General features: G+C 48.4%; 1 protein-coding gene across 4 annotated transcripts in view; it reads left to right on the plus strand.

Moving 5' to 3' along the window:
* The window catches only part of LOC122379237 (unconventional myosin-Ia-like), a 59,494-nt gene that overhangs the window by 38,767 nt on the left and 3,300 nt on the right, over positions 1 to 17,427 (plus strand). For 2 of the 4 annotated variants that reach the window (XM_043361242.1, XM_043361244.1), the window contains 13 exons: positions 1,265 to 1,470; positions 1,934 to 2,167; positions 2,368 to 2,522; positions 2,803 to 2,939; positions 3,162 to 3,351; positions 4,384 to 4,600; positions 4,985 to 5,134; positions 6,310 to 6,528; positions 7,593 to 7,699; positions 8,093 to 8,231; positions 16,135 to 16,287; positions 16,773 to 16,969; positions 17,210 to 17,368. In XM_043361242.1, coding sequence (XP_043217177.1) covers positions 1,265 to 1,470; positions 1,934 to 2,167; positions 2,368 to 2,522; positions 2,803 to 2,939; positions 3,162 to 3,351; positions 4,384 to 4,600; positions 4,985 to 5,134; positions 6,310 to 6,528; positions 7,593 to 7,699; positions 8,093 to 8,231; positions 16,135 to 16,287; positions 16,773 to 16,969; positions 17,210 to 17,333 — 2,228 coding nt within the window. In that variant the 3' untranslated portion in view covers positions 17,334 to 17,368. Of the gene's footprint in view, positions 1 to 1,264; positions 1,471 to 1,933; positions 2,168 to 2,367; positions 2,523 to 2,802; positions 2,940 to 3,161; positions 3,352 to 4,383; positions 4,601 to 4,984; positions 5,135 to 6,309; positions 6,529 to 7,592; positions 7,700 to 8,092; positions 8,232 to 14,534; positions 14,671 to 16,134; positions 16,288 to 16,772; positions 16,970 to 17,209; positions 17,369 to 17,427 lie in introns of all 4 variants that reach the window. The other 2 variants (XM_043361243.1, XM_043361245.1) reach the window with 1 other exon arrangement.

Genomic DNA, 17,427 nt, shown 5'->3' on the forward strand with positions numbered 1-17,427 from the left:
CACCGCTTGCCGCTGCCTGCCACCCAACGCCTTACGGCTGTTCTCAATCCAGGTCTCCACCAATCCGTTCGCGAAGCTGCTTTCAGCTCTTCACCAGTCACCGACGTCTCCGCCTGCCGCCCGCTGTACGCCCACCGCCCGCTGTCTACGGTCCACCGTCCACCGTCCTCCGTCCGCTGTCCGCCGTCCACTATACAATAACCCATTGTCCACCGACCACCGCCCACAACCCATCGCCCACAACCCACCGCCCACCGTCCGCCCGTCCGCCGTCCGCCCGTCCGGAGCAGCCGACCTCCAGCGACGTATCCGTCGTCGGCTTTTTGTCGGTCCGACAGGGCGAGGTGTCGGCCGTCGGAGAGAGCGCCGGAGCGCGCCAGCAGAGCGGGGGAGGCGCGCCGGCCACCGGCCCTGCCAAGAATGTGTCTCCGGGTCGTCAGCGCGTCGGCCGGTCAGCCGTCGGCCGCTCCCGCTCTCGGCAGACGCTGTGCCCGTCATCAGGGCGACTGGCAGACTGGGCGGCGGCGGCTCCCCTCCTCTCTCCTCATCAGCGACCGCCGTGTGCAGTCGCGACTGAGCTTAGCGAACAGTAGTGCTCTCACAGGGCGGCGTTTTTCGCTGAGCAGTTGGCAACTGAAGAGTAATGCATGATTACAATGAGAACCATCATTCATGTTGTTTCCTTGCCAAAATGGAAATTGTATTGCATGCCCTTCAAATGAAAATGTTATCCTGATGCTTTGAAGGCCTCATAATGTGCCCTTTTGTCCGTATTCGTCACGTTTATCCAAGCCATGCAGTGTGCTGGCCTACTTTTACGTGCAATATTATTCACGGGCTTCCCCAGTTGTCACCCGCTGCCCAGTGACAGGCCGATGTCGTTTTCCCCGTTGCGCAATATTATGACCCAGAGCCGCGCCTCGGGCTGTCACATTCTTGGTAGCCTGCCAGCGTGCAGTCGCAGTCATGAATTGCCCAGACTCTCCCATTGGCTTTCGTTTCTAAGCCAAACGTCACTGTTTATGCATTGGGCACCCAATGACTCGCACGGGATATTATTGCTTTATTTGTTTAACGAAAGTTTTGGGTTTTCTGAATAATTCTGTTTGGAATGGAAATGTATAACTTTCATGCTTTACTTTTGAAAATAGAGCTTGCATATAGCAGAAAATTTATATGCTTATTATTGCATAAGCATTCAAAAACGGTTTCTTCTCCTGCAGTGATACGCCACCCTAACGCGCCCTGTCCTCTTGATCTACAGATCTGCAGGACGCCTGTGAGCTGCTGCACACGGACACCGCCTCGCTGCAGGCCTCTCTGACGTCACACACGCTGGACGGCCGGCTGGACGCCGTCACCGTGGAGCTGAGCGCCGCAGAGGCCTGCTCCGCCAGAGACGTGCTCGCGCGGGCCCTCTACTCGCGGCTCTTTGCCTGGATAGTGATGCGGATCAACGAAACTATCAAGGTAAAAAGTGGTAGATATGGCAAGGCAAGCTTTTTCAGTGCCCTTGACACAATTCGCTGATGACTGAGCGAAGCGAGTTTGCTGTAGCACGTTTGTCGGCACTGGCGGTAGCCGCGAGTGAAGCCTGGTCCTGGTAGACTGTGCCGCAGTGCGTCCGTGTAGTGCGGGACAGCCTACCGTGCAGTGGAATTCGCTGCCGGCCGAGCCGCGGCGTTTCCACGGGGTCCCACGATAGTGGGCGTTTGTGAACGTCACAGGGAGTGAATAGGGCTTATTGTCCTTAATCTGCTCGACCACGGTCTGTGATTAAAATGTGAATGTGTTTCGAGGTTCAGAAGAAAGTAGAAATTACCTACCGATACTCCTCTTTACTTGAAACGTCGTTCTAATGTCACTTCTAAATTGAACGTAATTGCCTAACACCCAAACGTCGACTTACCTACGTCTGGATTTCCCTGTTTAGCCAAAGAAGCACGCCAAGCGGAAAGTGTTGGGTGTTCTGGACATCTATGGGTTCGAGGTGTTCGAGCGAAACGGGTTCGAGCAGTTCTGCATCAATTTCTGCAACGAGAAGCTGCAGCAGATCTTTATCCAGCTGGTGCTGCGCGAGGAGCAGGAGGAGTACGTGCGCGAGGGCATCGAGTGGACGCCTGTCGATTACTTCAACAACGCCGTTATCTGTGATCTTATCGAAAAGGTGAGATCCGACTCCTCTTGCATGTGACTCACATGATAGTGAACATGTGCCTTCTCACTTGGCCGTTAGTGCACGAAAATAACCCTTTGACACATGTGCTTAGATACAATTAATAGTAACTGCCGTGTGCATATTTTCTGCTTTAAAATTGTTAATGGTCCTGTATTCAAGTGTGTTAATGACGTGTCTGTTTGTTTCAGACCAATCAGGGTATATTATCAATGTTAGACGACGAGTGCCTGAAGCCCGGCCACGGCTCTGACGAGGGTTTTCTGTCCCGGTTGAACGCCGCCTGCTCCAACCATCCTCACTTCTCGGTGATCAGCGACAACAGCTCGCCGGCACACTGCTTCCGGTTAGTAATGAGCGCCGGCTGATTTGCTAACTCAGCCTAATTATAACGTAAGTCCTAACTGCCTTACTCCAACTCAGGCTATTAAATAGTAGAATGAATGGGCAACAAATTACCTCGGTATGATGATTTATGCAATACAATGAGTACGTGCCTGCATGTGTGATTTGTAACTGTGGCTTTATGCATTCAATCAGGGTGCATATTCTACCAATGAGCAATAGACCCCGCCTTGCATTTACAAAATGAGCAGTGCATATGTTGATCACGTCTTCTGCCGCAGGTTAAAACACTATGCCGGAGACGTGACCTACGATGTGACCGACTTTGTGAAGAAGAACGTGGACGCCCTGAGTAGGGACCTCAGCTTGGTGATGTACCGCTGCGACCTGCCGCTGATGAAGGCTCTCTTCCCAGAGGGTAAGCAGCCGCGTAAAGGCAACCGGAACTGGTTATCATAGGGTTAACTGGTTCTGTTAATCATGGGGACGCGAACTTCTTTTGCAGTCGTAAATAATTTTTGGGCATCCACGACGCAGCTCTCACAGTGCACACACGAACCCATAAAAAAACGGTCGGTGTCTATTTACTGCCACCACCCTCTCAAGCTAACCAGTGTGACATTTATCTTCCCTATCCCAGGCAATCCGAAGCGCGTCACCCTCCGCCGCGGCACCTCCGCCAGCGCCCAGTTCAAGATCTCGCTCGGAGCTCTGATGAAGAGCCTGGCGGCCAAGCAGCCCCACTACGTGCGCTGTGTCAAACCCAACGACACCAAGGTGGCCAATGAGTTCGACTCTGAGCTGGTGCGACATCAGGTCCGCTATCTCAAGTAAGTTCAGTTTAACTCTGGATGGTTACACGATGACAAGTCTCTGATTTTGTACCGGGTGGCTCAGAAAAAAACGTTCCCAACTTTGAATCAACATTTCTCAGAAAGTGATAAAGACACAACATTGAAACTTCCAGTATTCAATGCGGCTTATATATTCAGTAAATTGTATCATTTTTATGTTATTCGGGCAATTACTTTTTAAATGGTTCGTGTTTCTAGCATGCCATGTAAAAATTACTTTTTTGCTCAGATGTTTACTAAAAAAAATGTGGGTTAACGGGCAACTTCCATTTCGGTACCACGGCCTGCAGCCATGACTGCTACTGGCAACTAGCCTCACTGATGGTTCAGGCCTTAGGGTGGCACATTCCCTCTAGCTTTTTTTCTTATTCGGTCGATTTACTGTTTGATCTTCTTGAAGGGAGGGCAATCAGCAGTAACCCATGCACCGCGCCACTCCTTCTGCTCGAAACAGGACTCAGTGTTGAAACGAATGGCATCCATTAACACCATTTTGGCTCAGTATTTGAATATTCAGCTCATAAGTGGGACAAAAATATTAAAAATAACAACACACGTGCTGGTTTCATTCACGTGCTCCATTTTTCTTTTTTTCCTAACATGGTACGTCTCAAGCCAATCATCACTACCGTCCAACATCGGCAAAAAAAGCAAAAACGTCTTACTTAATTCAACATAAGCTTGCTGGCTTGAAAATGATGATATAGTGTTATAATTTGGCATACCAATGCGCAAAGAAGTGACGTAAACTTAATGAGAATTTTGGCTCGTTATTTGCACTCACCTTTGAGATATAGGCCTCCAAAGTTCGGAACGTTTTTTTTTTGGGCCACCCGGTATATCAATGCTGAGTTTCTGTGTCATCTAGCTTTCAAGAACTGTCACTAAGCGACGGCATTCCTTATTTTATATTTTGTGTACTGATCTCTTCAGAAACGTTCTCATTTCGCGAAGAGATATAAAGCCCTGACAACCTAGCTGACTCTCATCCATGTTTCACTGTTTCAGTCTGCTGGAGACGGTTCGCGTCAAGCGGGTAGGGTTCGCGTTTCGCCAGTCGTACGAGTCGTTTCTGGCTCGCTACAAGATGCTCTCGCTGCACACGTGGCCGTCGTGGTGCGGTCTGGCCGCCGAGGGCGTCACCTATCTGCTGCGCGACCTGCCCAGCTCCATGGCCGAGTACGCCTTCGGACGGACCAAGCTGTTCATCCGGAGTCCGGAGACGGTGAGCGGCGCCGCGCTGCGGCGACGGCGAGAATCTGTGGGTCGTCAGCTCTGGGTTTTCACCTGACTCAAATGCTGCAACAATACTCAATTCTAATGTCCATATGACATTCGGTTACGCCTATGGTGGTGCTAGCGCTATTAGTTGTAGAACATGGATGACTATCTGACACTAATATACGATTGGCAATACTGTAGACAAACAAGTAGGCAGGACGTGATTGCTCGGTCGTAATAGATACCTCTAACAAGATGCTTCGCAAAAGTTGATTCCAGTACCTGATGAGAAAAAATCAAATACATCAGCTGTCTTTCGCACGACTGTTAGCTACCTGCCAGCGTAGTGTCAGATCAGCTTTGTTGAAGTTGTCCTTTCTGCCGACAGGTGTATGAGCTGGAGGAGTACCGCCGGGATCGGCTGGAAGAGCTGGCCACCCTCATTCAGAAGACGTGGCGCGGCTGGCGGCAACACCGGCTCTTCGAGGCCATGCGCAAGTCGCAGATCATCATCGCGTCCAACTGGAGAACGTGGAAGGTAGGCGAACGGGAGACACGGTGTATATACTGCCGAGCAGCAGTACTCTGCAAACTCTGGTTGAGATATCATCTGCCCTGAGAGACAAGGATGCTTGAACTGAGGAATGGAATGAGCCCGCACCAGCCGCTGTTTCAATAACCTGACAAATTATGCTATGAATACATGGAAGCAAATGATGAAATTAACATTGGAAGCATGAATGTTCCAGCGAAATCCAGCCTCTTCTATCGGCGCTTCCCCTCGTACTGTTTACGTCTCAGTCGGGATTTACAATGCATGCGTTGCGTCGGTGGTCTACATCTGTATTTGTCCCATCACTTGGCGTTGACATTCCCATTTCAGCAAGCTCGCATTATGCAGGAGCACGTTGAGGCTCAGGGGGAGGAGAACGCTGCAGTGCGATCCGTCATCAGCCACTGGAACATAGGGCGCCTGGTTGGTGGCAGAACTCGGTCGACCTCCGTGCCCTCACAGCAGTGTTTTTGTTCTTAGAAGACAGCGTTAAATACTTTTTTGTGTTTAGAACCGAGCGTCGTAGTTTATATACATATCCCATATATCATCTTCCTAGCGCGATATCATCAGCCAGTGGCACAGCGCACTATTATATACCCATTGACTTCGACACATCCGGTAGCATTCAGCACAATCAATTGTTGCTATGGAGCACTGCCCAGCAAACCAATCCAAGCAGCACAAGCTGCATTAATGGGAGCTTAAAGCTGCACGCTCAAACACCTGCAGCTAAGCGTAGCTGAGAAGCTCCCGTTGATTAGTGTCCATTCAGTCTTTGAGACGAATATAACTGTCTTCAACTACTAGCTGTAATTCAGTCAACAATTCGAAACAACAGTCTACAGGTCAGTTTCAAGTAAATTGTAGCGTCGTATGTGCGTATGGATAGGTACCACTCACTAGCCATCGACTGTTGTTTTTTACCGGAAGGTTTGGATCGATGTAACTGAACTAGAACGTCGTTCCCTATCATTATTGGTCGATACGTGTCGATATGTGTGTGTCGGGCGCAGTGTACCGTCGACTATCCTTCATAAAACTGTTTTCTATGCCCTACGCAGTGATTGGTGTTTCTATTTCAAACGTCTGCTGTTATTGGGTCGGTAGTCTCCATTATCATGTCTGCACTCTAACCCTCTGCCGGGTCTGTCCGCCAGGCCAAGGAGGAGCTGCGTGCCATGAAGCAGCGCCGGCGCACGGAGTGGGCCGCCCGGCTGGTGCAGCGCGCCTACCGCGGCTGGAAGCGGCGCCGCTTCCTGCTCCGACTGGCCCACCACCTGCCCTCCGAGAGCCCACTGTGCCGGGAGTGGCCGCGGGCCCCACCGCCCTGTCAGCACGCCAGCGCGCTACTCTACAAACTCTACCACAAGTGGCGGGTGAGCTGGCTTCCATCCTGCTCCTCTTTCGTCTGTGTGTAATTATACGGGTTTGATTTGAGGTGTTAGCAAATGCTGACAGTGATTGGAAGACGGGAACGATATACGGGGGTTGACACCGTTTAACCCTCGCCGGCACAGGCCATTCTGCGTCCTTCGACGGCACAAGGGTACGACGGTTGGTACGAACCCCCTCGCGTTTGGCCCCTGATCAAGCTAGAGCTTCGACGAAAAAACGAGCGTGTTGCCCGTCACGAGAGGAAGCCGATGATACCCAATTTTAAGGTCCTAGGTCATCGGGTGACTTTCCAGGTCAGGTCAATGACCCGAAAACCGGGAAAATCGGGACCTGTTAGAAAGTCGTAAAGTGTGGCTGTTATGTGGTTTTCTGGGGTGCTGATCACGAATATCGTGTTAGTTTTGATCAGAGATGATGTTTTTAAGCATTTAGACCAGGTCGGGTCAGGTCAGGTCAGGTCAACCGGTAGGGGTTGTGACGGGAATTCGTATACGTGTCAACCGCCTCTGACAGCTTCGTAACATGTTACGAAGGCACCAAAACTACTTCGTAAATGTTCAAATGGTTGCTAAATTCGAATTCAGCTCCAAAAACTAGCCTAGAAACATGTAAAACTCGAAAAAGTGAACCGAGGTCAACCGAGGTCACCAAAGGTCAATGACCTGACCTGTCCTTCAGGTGACCTTGACACCCACCCTAATGTATGGGAGCAACATCAAATCACATGTTTGAACGTTTGAAACCACGAAAAGCTTGCAAACGCGCGGCTAATGCGAGCCGACATACGCCGAATCGCGATTTTGGCCAAACATGGTCACGGAAAAGAGGTCACAGGTCAAAGGTCATTGGGGTCAGGGTCATGAAATTTTCAGGGAACGTGTAAAATTGATCAATGCGAGGGTACTGAAAGTTTCGTTGCGATCAGCCGCTTTTTACGCGAGTTATTCGCAAAAAACCTGGGGGGGGGGTGCATCAACCCCCTGTGCCGGCGAGGGTTAATCAATTAAATTCCGCCTGTTTATTTATATTTTTGGCTTACTTCCAGTGTCACAAGTACCGGATGCGCTTCGATCAGACGTCGAGGAACCGGATGAGGGAAAAGGTCACATCTAGCATCATTTTCAAGGGACGGAAGGCGTCCTACCCAAAAAGGTAAGAAAAAGTGGCACGAGTCCATTTCGCTCTGCACACACTGAATTCGACATGGGACTATAAGGTGACTATGGGACTAGGGATATATATATATATATATATATATATATATATATATATATATATATATATATATATATATATATATATATATATATATATATATATATATATATATAGGTGACATGTATCATCATCATTGATTGGTTACATAATGTATGCCCATTTTTGCATGTTGCCGCACACATGCGGATTGCAACAGGCTTAATTACAAAATGCTATAGAGATAGTTTCGCTATATATGCAAAGTGAATAAAAGAAAAAAAAATATTTTTTTACAATAAGATCTACTTGCAATAAATATATTGTGTTGCAACATTTTTTGTGCGGTAGCCTGAACAAACACTTCCGTGGCGACTATGTGAAGCTGAGGAAAAACATGTTCTGGAAGAAGTATGTGAACCTCAACTGGGATGACAGACACGTTGTGTTCGCTGCTGTGGTGAACAAGGTTAACCGCAGCAACGGACAGGTCCGTAAATGACAGGCGACAGCCGACGCATGTCGTTTGTGTGATTTATTTTGGGGGGACGGCTTTCACGTGTGTGCGATTGCAGAACTGAAAGTGGACGGCAGACCTTTACTAACTGTATCGACTAACACCTTTTGTAACCCCCACCTACATACATTATCAGTCAGTTTCACCATTTTTCAAGCAAGTCGGGATAAAAAGCTTAGCTAAGCCCTCCTATGTTAACCCGCGCCCTGCTGGGGGTCCTGGATTTCCACGCCCTGCTGGGGGGGTGTTTGAACACCCCCCTTGTAACTCGGCTCCTGGGCCACGTAGCGATACACGGAAGGCGGCGTTCGAAAGAGCGTAAAAAATAATGATGAAATCACTTCGGTCAATTTTTTGGTCAGGTCAAAGGTCAGGTCACCAGAGGTCATTGAAGGCAAAATTTCGCCGATTTCCAGGTCGAATGTCGAAAATTTCCAAGAAGCCAACGCATAACTCGGGAACCAATAGAGCTACAGCGCCGCGGAAAAGCGCATTCGATAGCCCTATTAACGCCCTTTCTGAGTAATTCTCTCAGATTTGACCTAACGTCAACGGTTTTGGCTGCAGGGGGCAAAAACTGCAAAAATAGCCGATTTTTTCGAAAACAGTTTTTCTGCAATAACTTTTGACCCAAGCCTTGTACGAGCTTACTTTTACCGGCATCGTGTTCCTCTCGTCAAGACGCATCGAACGAACTATAACTTGACCTTGAAAGGTCAACTTGAAAATTTGACCTCAGGTCAAGGTCATGACCTGACCGGGAAGGGTCATGTTGCATATCAGTCGATCCGTATCGTCGAGCTGAACACATCTAAGGTGTTTTCATCGCTCTAGCATGCCTCTATCAAAAGTTATTTGCGAAAAACTGTTAGATACCATTCGTGACCTAAGATGACCTCAGGGCATAAACAAGGGTCACGGACACCATTTTCAAGTTCATTGTGTCTAAACCACTTGTAATTCGGTGTTTGGGAGTGTTTATAATGTCTTTCATCCAAAAGAGGCGCATTTCAATTTTCTCCCATTGACTTATAATGGGGAGGTCGCAAAATTGACCTGACCTTAGGTCATCGATATCAAAATTCTGAGATATACATTTTGTACAGACTATTGCTCTTAGCAATCGCTGAAAGTTTCAAAGCGATCGGTCACTCGGTGTAGCTATGACAGACATTGAAAGTTTTTATGAGGTGAGGTCACTTCAAGTGACCTGGTGACCTGACCTTGAATGACCTTGGTCTGAAATTTTCACAACATGTGTAGAATTGATGTATGATAAGGTGTACCAAAAACGGCGGCGCTCCGCGCCGCCGTTTTTGAGATATTCGCGAAAAACCACAAGGGGGGGTGTTCAAACACCCCCCCAGCAGGGCGCGGGTTAAACGTTATCCAGCAACTTTAACCCTATTCCTGGCGGGGGGGGGGGCCTCAGGAGCCCCCCCCTGAGGTTTTTTGGTTATATCTCCCAAACGCGTTGAGCTAGGAAGCTCAAATTTTCTGACTTTTCCTAAAAGGCTTCTACGCAACATGTCTGAAAATTTTGAGTTGATCTGACCTCAGGTCAGGTCACCAGAGGCGGTTTGGTGACGCTACCTCAGAAAAGTTTGCAATCACGCCAGAGCTAGAGTTTTTGACCGATCAATTTCTTCTCTTCAGGGTTTAGTTAGGGTACCAGTATGTGCAATTTGTATATCTCGTAATTTTGATATCGGTGACCTAAGGTCAGGTCAATTTCGCGACCTCCCCCATTATAAGTCAATGGGGGAAAAATCAACTCCCTGTTTTTACCACTAAAACGGGTCGGAATGGCCCCATATACAATACATGACTTCATATACGATCAACCTTCACTACCTTGAGGTCTGTTTTGATGTTGGGCAGCTGTGAGGTCATGTGACGTCATCAAAGGTCACCAAAGGTTTTTGGACAATAACTCCGTACAGGAACAAGATACAGACGCGTGGATGGTCTCATTGTGTTCAGCTCGTCAAGACGCATCGAATGATATACATGATGACCTCGAGGTCACGTGACCTGAGGTCAACCTTTGACCTTGACCTTTCGAGGTCAACATATATATCATTCGATGCGGATTGACGAGAGGATCACGATGATGCCCTTAGTTTGTTCCTATCTTGACTAATTCGAAAGTTATTCGAGAAAAACTCTCTCCATATCTAGTGCCGCCATTTTGACTTTTTCGACCCCTGTGACGTCATCTTTGACCTGACCTGAAAATGACCTTAGTAAAAATTGTAGATCTTGGCCGTGCGTATCCGATGCCGTTTACCGCTTGTCGCTATCTTGCTTCGTTCTCGAGATCTCAGGGGGGGGGGGGCCGAATCGGCCCCCCCCCGCCAGTTTCTTGTCCCGGCGGAGCCCGCCAGGAATAGGGTTAAGCATAGATAACATGAACTACCTGGATTGGACACTCGTTTTTGGCGCGAAAAATAAGAGGCCACTTTGGCCTCTTATTTTTAATGACGGATTTTTAATCAGTTTTGTGAGAGGCTGATATCTCAGCAACCGCTGGGCCGATTCGCCTGCGGTCTTTTTTGTTGGGCAGCTCCATCCTTTCTGCCCCGCAATTCACTTATCGTGATGCATTCAAGGTGACCGTCGTGGCACGTGGCACGTGAAAAGTCGGGGTGCTCAAGTCGTTCTGCTGGAGTAACAATTTTGAGAGGCCTATATCTCAGTAACCACTGGGGCGATTGACTTGCGGAAACTTTTGTAGAGTAGCTGTATCCCTTCTAACAAACATTGGATACTCTTGGTGCACGTGAGTGACCCCCGCTGCACGTGCAAAGTGCAAAAAAAACAGAAGAGGTGTTAAATTTGTTCCCATTACAATAATTCAGCAACTACTGGGGCGATTTCGCTGAGACTTGGCATTCATGTAGGCAGTAGGCACCCACCGGGCAATGCATATCCGTATGTCATGGTTGGGGTGCTATTGCACGTGCGCACGTGCAGGGGTCGCTTCCAGATCTCGAGAACGGCTGGACCGATTGCGCTCAAATTTGGTACGCGATTAGAGACCGGTGAGAAGAGTGCCGTGCAAAAGTCAGTTGGGACCCATATTGCACGTGCGCACGTGCAGGGTGCCGCTTCCAGATCTCGAAAACGGCTGGGCCGACTGCGCTCAAATTTGGCACCTCGCAAGAGACCAGTAAGTAGAGTGCCGTGCACCGGTGACCGGGGAGGTTGTAGCTTTGCGCGTGCTCACGTGCCCACGTGACACCCCTCTGTCATATCTCAGAAACGGACTGACCGATTGCAATGACATTTAGTGTGTGATTGGATACTGAATGTGCATGAATTTTTCTAAGTCGATGAAGGTGAGGTAATGCACGTGCGCACGTGCAGGGGTCGCCTCCAGATCTCGAGAACGGCTGGACCGATTGCGCTCAAGTTTGTCACACAATTAGAGACTGTCGAGAAGGGTGCCTTGCGAAAGCCAGTTGGGACCCATATTACACGTGCGCACGTGCAAGGTGCTGCTCCAACATCTGAAGAACGGCTGTGTCGACTGCAATCATATTTGGCACATCGCAAGAGACAAATAGGTAGGTTGCCATGCACCGAGGAGCCTGTAGCTCTGCGCGTGCTCACGTGCGCACGTGCACACCCATCTGTCATATCTTAGCAACGAACGGACCGATTACAACGAAATTTTGTGTGTGATCGGATGCTGACCGTATATGAGTTTTTCTAAGTCGACGAAGGTGTGATAATGCACGTGCGCACGTGCACACCGCATAGCCCATATTTACAGCTAAAAACGGACAAGCCGATCTCAGTAAAAACTGGTGTGCGATTCGGAAATAACAAAGTGCATTAATTGTGTGCTCCAGCACTGAATATGCATGTGCGCAAGTACACACCCAACAGCAACAGCTTAAAAACTGGAAGGCCGATTTCGATCAAATTTGCCGTGCGATTAAGGGATAAGATGACAAAGTGAATTGACTGTGTGCATCATAATGGGTGTGAGTATGCACATATGAAGGTGCACAACCCATTTTTAGAGCTGAAAAACGGGCAGAGGCTAGTGGTGATCAGATTCGGGTCATAATCGATAGCGTAGCTCGCTCAGACTGAGGATTTCAGTCAGGTCAGGTATATACCTGACCTGAGCGTACTACCCAGCCTGAGTGAGCTACGCTATCGATTATGAACCGAATCTGATCACCACCAGCGTGCTCATTTTTCAGCTCTAAAAAATGGGTTATACATATTCACACTTATTCTGATGCACACAGTGAATGTAATTTGTTGTCTTATCCCCTAATCGCACGGCAAATTTGATCGAAATCGGCCCTCCAGTTTTTAAGCTGTTAATGTTGGGTGTGCTCGTGCACGTGCGCACGTGCATTATCACACCTTCGTCGACTTAGAAAAACTCATACACGGTCAGCATCCAATCACACACCAGATTTCATTGTAATCGGTCCGTCCGTTCCTGAGATATGACAGATGGGTGCGCACGTGCGCACGTGAGCACGCGCGGAGCTACAGGCTCCTCGGTGCACGGCACCCTACCAACTGGTCTCTTGCAATGTACCAAATATGATTGTAATCGACACAGTCGTTCTTCAGATGTGGGAGCGGCACCTTGCACGTGCGCACGTGCAATATGGGTCCCAACTGACTTTGGTAAGGCAACCTTCTCGCCGGCCTCTACTCGTGTGACAAATTTGAGCGCAATCGGTCCAGCCGTTCTCGAGATCTGGAGGCGACCCCTGCACGTGCGCACGTGCATTACCTCACCTTCATCGACTTAGAAAAATTCATGCACATTCAGTATCCAATCACACACTAAATGTCATTGCAATCGGTCAGTCCGTTTCTGAGATATGACAGAGGGGTGTCACTCGTGAGCACGTGAGCACGCGCAAAGCTACAACCTCCCCGGTCACCGGTGCACGGCACTCTACTTACTGGTCTCTTGCGAGGTGCCAAATTTGAGCGCAGTCGGCCCAGCCGTTTTCGAGATCTGGAAGCGGCACCCTGCACGTGCGCACGTGCAATATGGGTCCCAACTGACTTTTGCACGGCACTCTTCTCACCGGTCTCTAATCGCGTACCAAATTTGAGCGCAATCGGTCCAGCCGTTCTCGAGATCTGGAAGCGACCCCTGCACGTGCGCACGTGCAATAGCACCCCAACCATGACATACGGATATGCATTGCCCGGTGGGTGCCTACTGCCTACATGAATGCCAAGTCTCAGCGAAATCGCCCCAGTAGTTGCTGAATTACTGTAATGGGAACAAATTTAACACCTCTTCTGTTTTTTTGCACTTTGCACGTGCAGCGGGGGTCACTCACGTGCACCAAGAGTATCCAATGTTTGTTAGAAGGGATACAGCTACTCTACAAAAGTTTCCGCAAGTCAATCGCCCCAGTGGTTACTGAGATATAGGCCTCTCAAAATTGTTACTCCAGCAGAACGACTTGAGCACCCCGACTTTTCACGTGCCACGTGCCACGACGGTCACCTTGAATGCATCACGATAAGTGAATTGCGGGGCAGAAAGGATGGAGCTACCCAACAAAAAAGACCGCAGGCGAATCGGCCCAGCGATTGCTGAGATATCAGCCTCTCAAAATACTGATTAAAAATCCGTCATTAAAAATAAGAGGCCAAAGTGGCCTCTTATTTTTCGCGCCAAAAACGAGTGTCCAATCCAGGTAGTTCATGTTATCTATGGGTTAAGCTATGCCTTTTTGCCATACGTTCATGACGACTACTGGGTTGGAATGAGAGCTGTGTTGTCATTTGGAGGTTACCATTAAATTGCAGCGAGGTTTATTACGGTCTGCTATGTTGTTACATTAAGGAGACTGTTTTAGAGACGTAGTCTGGATTTCGGACACATTAGATGATAATACAAGGTATTTTTCATTGCACTCATTGTTATTTATTTCTTTATGGCCGAAAAAAAAAACATTCGGTATCCAAACTATTTGTTCCTGAACACTGCACATGTGCCTATAATGTCTGGCGCTTATTCGCAGAAATGATGACCAGACAATAAGAATGCATGTGTTTGGTTTGTGCCCACCCCTCCCCCTCCCCCAGTTTCTGCACTTGCGCTGGGCTATGTTTACAGTTTAGCTGGAAAAGGCGCTTTATGGTGATGGTAATGACCAAGTGTGCGTCATGTGAGTTTGTGTGCCGATTTCGTGGACAACTAACCCGCATGGTGTGACGGAAACTCAGTGTGGTGTGGGATGTGAACTAACGCTTCTGGGGCATGCACCTTTCCAGTATCGGTCATCCTTTTCTGGGCGACTACGTCCGACTTCGGCAGAACAGTCAGTGGAAGAAAATGTCGGCGCAAAGCAACGATCAATATGTTGTGTTCGCCGACATCATTAACAAAATTGCTCGATCAAGTGGAAAGGTACGGGCTAGATTTACTTTTTACTCATTCCGTTAACATTTTGTGGTAATTTCCGATTTATTCAGCAGCAAACTTACAGTCAAATTATGCATACAAACTAATCCCGGCAGTAGCATTGTCGTGAATGCGATGTTTGTATATCATTAAATATTGCATCGGTCACTGCATAATAGTTCATCGTTGTTAGGGGAAGCCGGGGGAAGCCCGGCATAGTAAGCTCTTTTTCATTTTTATTACATACCATACATGCTGTATAAAGTGTTGATATCCTGTTAGCTAGCTAAGTTCATTGGCCGTGTTTTCCCAAAAATTCGGTTTCGTGGAATAAGTATAAGGTTGAGAAAATCGAGTTTTAAAAAAGTGTTGATTTTTCTGGGGTAAGTCCGGCATAGGGGTAACGCCGGCCACCTCCCCAGCGCTTTACAACGAGTTGATGAAACCATTATGTGTCTTCCAAATATTAACGGAAAGTGAAATATTAAGGTACTGATAAGCTCTGGACATCTTAGAGTTTATGTCACTACTGGTATTTTAGCTAGCGTCTACCACATATACAGTACAGGTCGATGAAAATCGTGATGCAAAATTGACAAAAAATGTGTATTTCAAAATTCCTTGAAATTTATTTTTCTTTTTACACTAATGCATCATATTGCATATCATTCGACTCGGCTGATGAAGAAGAACACAACGACACCATTTTTGAAGCTCTAGCTTCATTGTCTGTCGCGTTATCTGCAAAAACGTAGTTTGACCCTAGTTGACCTTAAGTGACATGACTGGCTTTGTCTATGATAACATGTTTATTTTCGAAATTTATCTTTGATCTAGGTGTAAACCAAACCTGCTCAGTACCTATTATCTCATGGAAAACAGTGGTTTAGTGGCATTGCTCTCGGTTGGGGGTAAGCTTGGCCACTCGCCCGGGGTTACCCCAATGTGCTAATTTTTAATTTAGAACAGCGATATTCGAAAAAAAAATGTCATACTTAAGCCAGTCTGCCTCGTCACCCCTCACTACAAACACTTAAACGGTCCTTACATAACATTCGTATAAATATTAGTACTGTATGGTATAACATTAACAGTGCAACATATCTCACTTTTTAGCTAAAAACCCTTAAAATATCATTTTTGCGCTATAACTTTAACAATATGCAATTTTTGTTAGCCTTAACTTTTTTGCTGGCGTTACCTTAGCTGCCACGCTGAAAGGACAAACAGTTGAGCATTTTATTGTGAATAATTTAGCCGGAAACGGGGTGGCCGGGCTTCCCCCGCGCCCGGGCTTCCCCCGGCTTCCCCTATGCAAGGGAGCACATTAAAGTGAAAACAATCTGACATGGTCCAATAAAAACGAAAAATATGAGTATCGCAGCGACCTTTCCATTCTTGCAGCGGTAACCCCATCAGCCCCATCAGCCCCTTTGGGAACCCCCGGTGCTGACGCTGCCCCGCCGACAGTTCGTGCCCGTGCTGTTCGTGCTGAGCACCAGCTCAATGCTGATCCTGGATCAGCGCACCATGCAGATCAAGTACCGCATTCCGGCGCCGGAGATCTATCGGATCTCGCTGAGTCCTTTCCTGGACGACATCGCTGTCTTCCACGTGCGAGCGGTGAGTCGACTCTCTGGATGTATAGACCGGCGTCAGAGCATTGCTTTGCACTCATAGCATGCGAGAGCAGAGTAAATACATGCTATGAATCCGGTACAATGTCAAGCAGCAATAGGAGATCCGCTCACAATACGTTAGACATTTTTACTTGCTCATCTATCCTTAGTAACTGTGAATACATGTGCTATCCTCATGTCGCATTGTCTCGTTTCGATTACCGCTAAAACTATGTCTTTACCCCGGCGCAGAGCGGCCAGGTTTGTGTGAGCGAAGCGGCAGCCGCCTGGTGTATGTTCCGCAGCGCTCATATGTAATGCGGCACAGTCTACCTACCACGCGGCGCCCAATACGGCTACAAGCCGGGCTCCGTCAGCTTCATTAGACGATTGAACCTACACGTTAGATCCGTTCGTCACCCGGTAGCTGAATGACAAACAGCACACAGCGACGTCCCTTCTCTGACCTTAATCCGTCACGCGCGGCAGCATTCGCCGACACGCGAGACCACTGTCGAGGAGCCCAACCTTCCGGGCTGTCTGATGGGAGGCGGCGACAGCGGTAGCAAGCACCGCAAGGGCGACCTCGTCTTCCAAACCGGCCACGTGATCGAAATCGTCACCAAACTATTCCTGGTGATCCAGAATGCCACGGGGAAGCCGCCGGACATCAACATCGACACAGAGTGAGTCGGGTGGCTGGATCGACGCGACAGTGGAGGGCAGGGTAGCGTGCGTTGATTTTGTCCGATACCCGTCATTATTAGGACGTGCATGTTCACTGTTTGGTGTTTGCTGCCCGACCCTGTAACCTTTTATTTATGCGCGGCTCATACCCATTAGCGGTCGCTGAGTTCGAAACAACTCTACTCTATTCCTGAACACGCTATTTAACGTGTTCAACATGCCATCTGTTTTGTCGACAGGTTCGAGGCGAACTTTGGCCAGAGCGATGTGGTGTTCTCGTTCAAGGCATCTGGCCACCCTGACATGCCTCCCGGTCAGATCCGTATCATTCGGAGGGCCAATAAGATGGAAGTGATCTTATGAGGACACGCCTCAGAACGATAGTGTTTCTTGTTGAGGTACGTGCACGTGCGATCCTTTTGAGTTTCCTAAAAGAAGCACAGTTCCCAACTGGTTA

The sequence above is a fragment of the Amphibalanus amphitrite genome, unplaced genomic scaffold, assembly GCF_019059575.1.
Source record: "Amphibalanus amphitrite isolate SeventyFive unplaced genomic scaffold, NRLGWU_Aamphi_draft 000074F_arrow, whole genome shotgun sequence".
NCBI lineage: Eukaryota > Metazoa > Arthropoda > Thecostraca > Balanomorpha > Balanidae > Amphibalanus > Amphibalanus amphitrite.